The sequence below is a fragment of the Octopus bimaculoides genome, chromosome 11 (assembly GCF_001194135.2).
Source record: "Octopus bimaculoides isolate UCB-OBI-ISO-001 chromosome 11, ASM119413v2, whole genome shotgun sequence".
NCBI lineage: Eukaryota > Metazoa > Mollusca > Cephalopoda > Octopoda > Octopodidae > Octopus > Octopus bimaculoides.
Window position 1 is genome coordinate 41,146,566 of NC_068991.1, and position 9,729 is coordinate 41,156,294.

Genomic DNA, 9,729 nt, shown 5'->3' on the forward strand with positions numbered 1-9,729 from the left:
TAAAAAGCACCATTTGAGAGTGTTTGTTACCAGCATTGCCTTACTGGCACGTGAACAAAACATTCGAGTGAGGTCGTTGCCAGTGCCGCTGGACTAACTCTTGAGCAGGTGGCACGTAAAAAACACCATTTGAGCATGGCTGTTGCCAGTACCACCAGATTGGCCCTCATGCCGGTGGCACGTAAAAGCACCCACTACACTCTCAGAGTGGTTGGCGTTAGGAAGAAACTCTGCCAGATCAAATTGGAGCCTAGTGCAGCCATCTGGTTCACCAGTCCTCAGTCAAATAGTCCAACCCATGCTAGCATGGAAAGTGGATGTTAAACGATGATGATGATGATATGGGAGAGGAAGCTGAAAGAGTCTCTTGTTGGATTTGGAGCAAGAGAAAGGAGTTAAGCTGGAATCCAGGAGATGAGGAGCAGTGACTCTGCTGACCCACCAATGGGAGGGTGTTACGGTTCAGGGTCGAAACACCTGATGGACATTGGATATCATCTGATGACATCAGTTCCCCCTGGCCAAGGCTCCATTCATTTTGGTAAATGGAAAAAGCATCTCCTTATAGGTATTAACACAGACACACACACACAGATATGATGGGGGTTCTTTAGGTTTCTATCAAACAAATCCATTCACATGGCTTTGGTTATCCTAGTAGTAGACACTTGCCTAAAGTTCCATGCAGTGGAAATGAATCTGAAACCACGTGGTTGGAAAGTAAACTTTTTAATCACACAACCATTCCTAAATTATTCAAATAACAATATCTAGGTTAATGTTTATCGCCAAGTCAACATGGCAGTCCTAAAAATAGGACGAATACTGCCGTTGATTAGCTCCAAGAGGTCATCGCCTCTAGCTAGCTATGTGACACACGAATCTGTGTCCATTACAACCTTTGAACAGAGGAGGTCAGCCGCTTTCCCTTGCTGGTCTGGCATCTACAGACTAGTTTCGAGGTATTGCCTCTTATCAATGTAGAGCAGCCGAACATTCATATAAACTTCTGACACTACAACCTTGATGAACAGTGATTTATATATTGATTTGGCTGATAGATGAATTTTTTTTTTATACTCTTTCTCTTTTACTTGTTTCAATCATTTGACTGCAGCCATGCTGGAGCACCGCCTTTAGTCAAGCAAATCGACCCCAGGACTTATTCTTTGTAAGCCTAGTAGTTATTCTATTGGTCTCTTTTGCCGAACCGCTAAGTGACGGGGACATAAACACACCAGCATTAGTTGTCAAGCAATGCTAGGGGGACAAACACAGACACACACACACACACACACACACATACATATATATACATATATACGACGGTCTTCTTTCAGTTTCCGTCTACCAAATTCACTTACAAGGCTTTGGTCGGCCCAAGGCTATAGTAGAAGACACTTGCCCAAGATGCCACGCAGTGGGACTGAACCTGGAACCATGAGGTTGGTAAGCAAGCTATTTATCACACAGCCACTCCTGCACCTATTATATATATTTTTCTTTTTACTTGTCTCAGTCATTAGACTGCAGCCATGCTAGGGCACCACTTTGAAGAACTTTTAGTTGAATGAATTGACCCTAGTACTTTTTTTAAAAATCCTGGCTCTTATTCTATCAATCTCTTTTGCCGAACCACTAAGATACAAGGATGTAAACATACCAACACTAGTTGTCAAGCAGTGGTGGGGGACAAACACAGACGCACACACACGACAGATTTCTAGTTTCCTTCAACCAAATCCACTCACAAGGCTTTCGTTGGTCTGAGACCTTAGTAGAAGACACTTGCCCAAGGTGCTACACAGTGGGACTGAACCTGGAACTATGTGGTTGGGAAACAAGCTTCTTACCACACAGTCACATCAGTGCCTATTATTAACATTTTTTTTCGAGTTTATAATAGTTCATATATTTGAAAAACAAAAGAAAGAAAAAATTGCAAATATTTAAAATTGTTTTCAATCATTACATATATTTATTACAATTTATTTCATGCCTTTTGTATGTAGTGAATACTTAGCAAAATTTGAACATGCATATCTGTTAGAAATATTATGAAAATATGTAGCAAACTAGCCAAGAAGTTAGCTGTTTGTATCTTGTTATGTCATTGTGTTGTATCTATGGTCAATATACTTAACCCAGTTTATTTGTCTATAAATAGGTGCCACTTAGTAGCAATAACGTTACATGATAGTAAGTGGTAATATTGTGAAAATGATGAAGGTTTTGTTAGCTTACTCTGCTACAGTCAATAGCCACATGAAAATATAAGAGAGAGAGAAATGGGTTCTACCAAACTGAGTTGACCTAAATGTATTACATAAAGACAAAGTTTTCAGTGGTGCTTTCATTACTGTGTAACCAGTTACTAAACCATATATGCCACACTAAATTTTTTAAAGGTTTTTAATGGAGTGGGGTGGTACCTTCAATTGTTCAACAGGTCAAATTAAGATATTCAACCAATTGTTAAACACCACTTGTTATAGGATGAACATCAGCTCCAACAAAAGAAGCAAACCATCCCAACAATATCTCGATAGCAAAAGTAAAAAGCATGCTACAAAGTGAACTAGGAGAACACTAACACCATTCCCTATTAGTGTCAGTACTGTTTGGTATTGCTCTGTGTGTGTGTGTGTGAGAGAGAGGGGGGGGGCTGATACTGTTGAAAGGTACTAAAATCATTGTGATGTCCAGTCAACATCTAATGAATGGCTGTGTCTAAAATAATAAAGTAATGTTTACTTTCATTTTAAGAAAATTAATAGATAAAGGCATGGAGGTACATGGCCTACTGGACAGGGTGTTGCACTCATGATTGTAAGGTTGTGGCTTCAATTCCTAGACTGATGGTGCATTGTATTCTTTATTTGATAATACTCCAGCCCACTCAGCTGTAAATGAGTAACCCTGCAACAGGCTGGCATTCCACCTAGCCAGTGGGGTGGCATCATTCAAAACCTTTAGCAATGCAAAGAAGCACATTGTGATCAGTGGTGTATAACAACATCTAATAGTCTGTATAACAACATCTAATAGTGATACAGTGAAAAAATAAAACAAGTATACAATTTGTTCAGTTCAACTTACAACACAGTTTGGTTCAATATCTTTTATTTCTTTAGGACCAACCATTCTCATACCTTTCACATTGTTTTTCTGTCCTCGTTCATAGAGATTATCAAGCCTAGAAAGTTCCTCGGGATTCGTTGCTACAATCAACTGCCAGAAAAATAATCTTGATTAAGTATAATTAGTCGTATAACAGCAATTAGGAAAAAAATTATTTACATACAACAATTTAACTCAGAATTGTAAGACTAATATTATTTCGACACTGATAAGAAATATCAATAATTTCTTTACAATCCTAATACATAAATACACATTCAAATACAAATATACATATACTATACCAAAAAAGTTAACTGCATCAGTTTGCAGAGAGTGAATACAAACAACAGCAATTTCATAAGGTCATCAACATCATCATCGTTGCTTTAACATCTACTTTTTCATGCTTGCATGGGTCAGATGATAGTTTTTTAGGTCAATTTTCTATGGTCAGATGCATTTTCAGGTCACCAATCCTTACTTGTTTCTTTTGCTATAATCACCAGACAGAGGAAGATGGGCTGCTCTTCCCTACCTAAGCAGCAGCAATAATAACAACAGAAATAATGGAAAGGGCAGTGGAGAGATAGAGTGACAGTAGTGTCCTTGGCTAAATGCCTACCAACATTTACTTTTGTTCTTTTATATTCTGAGTTAAAATTCATAGAGATCAATTTAGCTTTTCATCCTCTGGGAAAATAAAATAGCCAACAACTCTATACTGGACTTCATTCAATTGATTATACACTGTTCCTCTACAAATTTGAAGTTAATGTAAGAAATCAATATTTGTAGGGTGCTGAAAGTCAGAAATAACAAAGAGTTGGTTATAATGTCTTGTATTTAGAGTTGTTTCTTTACTTTCTGGATTCAATTCCAGTTAGAGTTAAATTTACCTTTCATTCAAGATTTTCCTTTAAGATAATGAAAGAATCAGTTTCACCATTGATAAAGATCACTTACCTTACCACATTCCTTATAAGGTATGTTGTTTTCATCACAATATTTGTATGCCTTGTGGAAGCCTTCAACACACAACTTTGCCTTCAAAGACCCAGGTGTGTAGTATATTCCAGCATGTATAACACCACTGTTGTTGCCACTCTGATGTTTTGCTAGAGGTTATAAAGAATAGAAAATATTTTGTCTGTTGTTTATTTCTATTTCTCAGCTAGCACAGAAAAAGGAAAATTAGATGGTTAAAGACAGTTATGAATATACATTTTTGATAGTTGACAAATGGCTTATTTCAGTGCTAACATTAACTTTTAAATTGATGATAGAAGTGAAAGTAATTGGTTAAAATAAAAAGGGAAATTATTCAAATAATAATGAAACTGAAACTCCCTATATGTAAAGTAATAATGAAACAGTGATCAGAAATCCAAGAAAATGCAGAACAGTTTTGACCTATTGTGTTTCATCATTTGTGCACTTACTATTAGCACAAATCTGCACAATTTGCCTGCAACTTGATAGTTGAAATACTTGCCTCTCCTTTATGGAGAACAGTCACTGATATGAAATTGAAGCTATTGTACTGAGAAAATTCCATGTTGTTCCAAACATGTCCACATGATACAGATATTAATCACTCATAAACTTTCTCAGGTGCAATCAAACAGATATGAAAATTGTGGTTTAGAACTGGATATGAATGACCCTTAAGTAGATACTTGATACTCAGAAGAAAAGAAGATAACCTCTTTATTATAAAGGGGACAGATATATTAAGAGTAAAGAAAAATAACACTTGAAACAGGAATGCTCAAAATGAATTATAACTTATATGTATGCATGTATGTGCATATATAGAGTGAACAAATGAAAGAAAGTCACTGTCAACACATTTGGTTGAAGTTACATGTATTTAATAACAGTTTGACTCAGCTCCCCATTACTTAAAGTTTCATATGTACTACATAAGGAGTTCAAAAGGAATGAAGAACCATTGCATGAAAACAGGCTGTAGTGAGAGACAGCAATGCAAAACAAAATCAAGAAGAACCCCACAGTATTCGAATATCTAACTGCACCTTTTTACAGTGAATACAAAAAAAGAATAACTCAGAGCTAACAATATTCAAGTATCTTTTTGTGTTTCTACAGAATAATTTGAAAAGCAAGCATATTTACCATAATTATCGATGAAAGGTGCCAAGGGGAGGTTATGACCAAAAGCAGAAACAAGCAAACCAGCACCAGATGAACAAAACCAATTGAACAAAAAACAAAGAATATTGAAAGAAAAGAACTTAAAGCAGCTACAACACAAACAAATGAAATTATCCAATCTTTTTGACAAAGTAAAATAGAATATTTGGACTCATTTACTATTTAATCTGAAATTCACAACCTAAACACTGTTTAAGTGAGAATTTAATTTTAAATAAAAGTTAATACTTAATATATTCTATAAAAACAATTCAACTAGATAAGTCATAAACAAAAGTATCATACCTAATTCTTTCTCTTTTTCTAAAACAGCAAAAGATAGATTTGGATGTCGAAGAATCAACTCTCTTGCTGTTGCCAGACCAATAATTCCACCTCCTACTATAACGATATCATATTCTTTTTTGGGACTGTAAAATAAAATAAAATAAAATTAAAAGAATCATTTTCTTAGAAATAAAATATCAAAATGGCAATGAAGGTGGAATTAAAGAGTATTGAAAGAGGAATACTAAATGAATATAGGAAATATAATAATATAGGAAGAAAAAAAAAATAATGATAATAATCCCTTCTACTATAGGCACAAAGCCTGAATTTTGTGGGGAGCGGGACAGTCAATCACATCGACTCCAGTACTCAACTGGTACTTAAGTTTTCGACCCCGAAAGGATGAAAGGCAAAATCAACCTTGGTGGAATTTGAACTCAGAATATAGCAGTAGACAAAATACCACTAAGCATTCCATCCATTATGTTAACAATTCTGCCAGTTCACTGCCTTAATAATAATAATAAATGCCCTGATGCAGTACCAGGTGGTGGCTCTCATGGCTTTTGATCTTAACTGATTGGAAGTGTTATCATGTCCATTGTTTTGTCTTGATATAAAAGGTGGGCTACAACAAATATTCTGCTCAATACCACAGATTTGCTTGTTAGTTGTTTGACCATAACCAGTTGAGCATGTACATCTCTGATCATGAGCAGAAGTAGTGGGGGAGCATCATAGCCATGTGTTGAGAGGAATTCTTTGGGGTTTGAATAATTCATGTCTGAAAACATGAGTGTGTCATTCATCATCCTTAAACAAACCTTATTCAAGGACCTTTTGAATGGGATGGGTTACTCAACCTGAAGAAAATTCTAACTGGGCCCCATCTACAAGATCATGCACTGTTTATCTTGATATAAGATCCCCGTGTCATACACATATGGTTGTGATGTATTTGCCTGGTGTACCCTTATCGGACAGGTAGTCATGATGGGTATATTGGGCTTTGTATATTTGTACCCCAGTGTCACTTTGATGGCATGTGCTGCTTTCTCACTCAATAATAATAATAATAATAATCAACATCAACATCATTATTTAATGCCTGTTTTCCATGCTGATATTGGTTGGATGGTTTAACTGGAGCAGGCAAGTAGGAGAGTGGGACCAGTTTCCAGTCTGATTTGGCTTGGTTTCTATGGCTGAATGCCCTTCCTAATGCTAACCACATCACAGAGTGTGCTGGGTGCTTTTTGCATGGCACCAGCACAAGTACTTTTATGTGGTGCAGGCAGGAGTGCTATTATGTGATGCCAGCATGAGAGTTTTTTACGTGGTGCTAGCACAGGTGCTTTTATATGGTATCAGCACAGGGCTCTTGCTGGCCAATCCTTTTAAGTAGTGGGAGTGGCATTAATAGTTCTGCTGTGGAGGGCAGGTCTTCTTGAGTACAGGATAGGTCTTCTTCAGTATGTTGTATGTTGTAACAATTAATAGTTAGTCAGAGTATGAACCGCTTTTCTATGTGGTATATATAGTTAGTGCATCAAAGCCACTTAAAAAATGGTGTCAATTTTTGTATTTAATTTACTGTTTTACATTTATATTTCCTGATTTTTTTTTTTTGCTGCTGCTGTTGATGCAATTTGTTTTACACCAAATGTTCTTACTATTGATAACCACTCAAGTACTGAAGTAGAACTCCGTTTTGTTTATTTTATAATAATTTGGTTACTACCATCTGAAACAAAGAGGTACACAAAAAAGGTGAGGCATTATCTCAGGTTTGACATGACATACTGATTGATTTGACCAAGCCCAACTTCATCATCCATCTTCACAGAGGTCTGAGCCAAAGTGATGAGGGAATGAACCAGAAGACAACTCTTATTTTCCAGTACACAAAGCCCTTAAACACCATAGTCATATCCCTCTGCTACTTATTGCAATCCACAGCTACTTCACATAACAAGCAGAATGCTTGTTATGTGAAACTAGCAAGAGGTTTTAAGGTTCTGATATTATCTAATTTCTTTGTCTCTTACAAAACATTTGAGATCTGGTGCTATTACTATATTACCACAGTGCCCAGTAGGATCCTACTTGGATATAGAAAATTGCAATAAATCAATACCAGCGTTTGGAACTAAGACTCCAGGGGGACCCATGTCAAATGAAAAAGGGGAAAGGAGAAGACAAATTACCATGTTTTATAAAATTAAGATGGTTTTAAATATTTTCAATTTGTTCAAAACTATGACGAAGAAAAAAGAATTGCATGATAAAAAGAACGTTGAAAAGAAAACAAGAGTTTGCTTTATAAAGGGGGATCACTCTCGCCACACTTAGTGACCTAACGTGTGGAGGACCGATAATAGTTTCTGGGGACCAGTGGGCTTAGCAAGTATTCGAACAGTCCTACCCTAAATGTGAGATATTTCTCTTCTCGGCATACATAATGGGGTTGGGGGACCCCCCCCCCAACTTTTTGTTCGTAGATTAGCATGCAGACAGATGTGAATTTTAGAGATACAGGTCGAAGTACGTTAGAACATGGTTACATAATTTATAACAGTTAAATTGGTGGCTTTGTTAAAATTAGGTACAGAAATTCAGTTAAAAAAATGTATTTATGAATAATTTTTATAATTCAATATTGAAAACAAAAATAAAATGTACTATAAAACTAGATATTTTACATAACGCTTGAATACGAATTCCAGTTATCGTGAGCTCAGCAGAAAGCTGTTCTAGTCATTTTATATATTTTTAATTACTTTAACAATAAGGAGCAAAAATAGATATTTAGAAAATGGGAGTTACGATTATGACCATAAAAAATTGAAAGCATGAGTATTCCAAAATAGCGCATTCTATGTCAACGAAGGTGGAGCAAAAGGACGGCGAAACCTAGACACTGCTATATAAAACTGAATCAATAAAATATAACTTGGTGATATTCAAAGGTTTAGTCAAATATTTCAAAATCAGAATAAGAAAATTATAGTTCTTGAAGAAAACTATATTTATACAAACAACTACACGTCGGTTTTTACAAAGTAATGTGTGGTTTACAGTTAAGGTAACTTGGATGTTATCGGAGTGGGCAATGCGATGAATACACACTTACTTTGTATGCTCTGCAGAACAAACTTCGTTGTATTGACGAGGAAAAACCCATTTAAAACCAGAATGAACGGTGAGACCCACTCTGGCATTGAGCAATGTTTTACTTATTACAGTCGCTGCCATTTTCGATGTGTGCAATTTTTGTTTTCTTTCACTTTGACCCAGATAGTCTAGCACAATATACACTTACATTTATTTACCGTCTCATAAAAGATACACAATCACTGATAAAGCCAGACGAAACATTAGCACGATAGCATACAGACTAACACGCACAATAGATGTGGATATATATGGATATATATTAACTGTATTCAAGAAGTATTTTTAACCTTGGCCTAAAACAAGCTCCTATAAAAGAGACTGACAACTAACTTCCAACCGATTAGATTTCTCAGTTTATATATCCGTTAACTTCCACAATAAATAATCTGGTGTTGATTTAGTAAAATTAGCTCATATGCTCTATGGCGTGTGATGTGATTTTCAACGGATACTAAATGGCAAATCGACATTATATGATCTATTCTGGATATTCACTGACATATAAACAATGTGAGAGAACATGCATGATTCTAACCGCACTAAAGCTGGGGTCCAAACTAGTTCGAAATCCTCGTTAACTAGTATGGTTTTTTTAGTATATATATTAGTTTATATGCTATCTGATGCGTGTGCGTGTGTGTATATTATATATTCTTGTTTCAGGCGCTGAACTGCGGCAATGCTGGAGCATTGCCTTGAGGGGTTAAGTTGAATAAATCGACCTCAGGATATATTTTTGAAGCTACTCTTGCCAAATCCCTGAACGAAAGGAATGTAAGCAAATCAACACTGGCTGTCAAGAGGTGTAGAAAACATCCACACGTGCACACACACACACGTGTGTGGACGGAGTTACGGGGATTTTTCCATTTTTACCACCACGGCCTTTGAAATGATGAGGTGGGGTGGGGGGGAAAGGCTTTTTATGTGAAACATTTTGAAAATGAATGATTTTTTTTCGGAGACCGATGTTAATTTTTTTGC

General features: G+C 36.1%; 1 protein-coding gene across 1 annotated transcript in view; it reads right to left on the reverse strand.

The window, feature by feature from the left end:
* LOC106870546 (L-2-hydroxyglutarate dehydrogenase, mitochondrial) overlaps window positions 1-9,559 on the reverse strand; it is a 20,952-nt gene extending 11,393 nt beyond the window's left edge. The window contains exons 1-4 of the mRNA XM_014916672.2: window positions 8,702-9,559; window positions 5,584-5,708; window positions 4,087-4,238; window positions 3,100-3,231 (exon numbers count right to left, since the gene is read on the reverse strand). Coding sequence (XP_014772158.1) covers window positions 3,100-3,231; window positions 4,087-4,238; window positions 5,584-5,708; window positions 8,702-8,823 — 531 coding nt within the window. The 5' untranslated portion in view covers window positions 8,824-9,559. The remainder of the gene's footprint in view (window positions 1-3,099; window positions 3,232-4,086; window positions 4,239-5,583; window positions 5,709-8,701) is intronic.
* Between the last annotated feature and the right edge of the window lie 170 nt (window positions 9,560-9,729).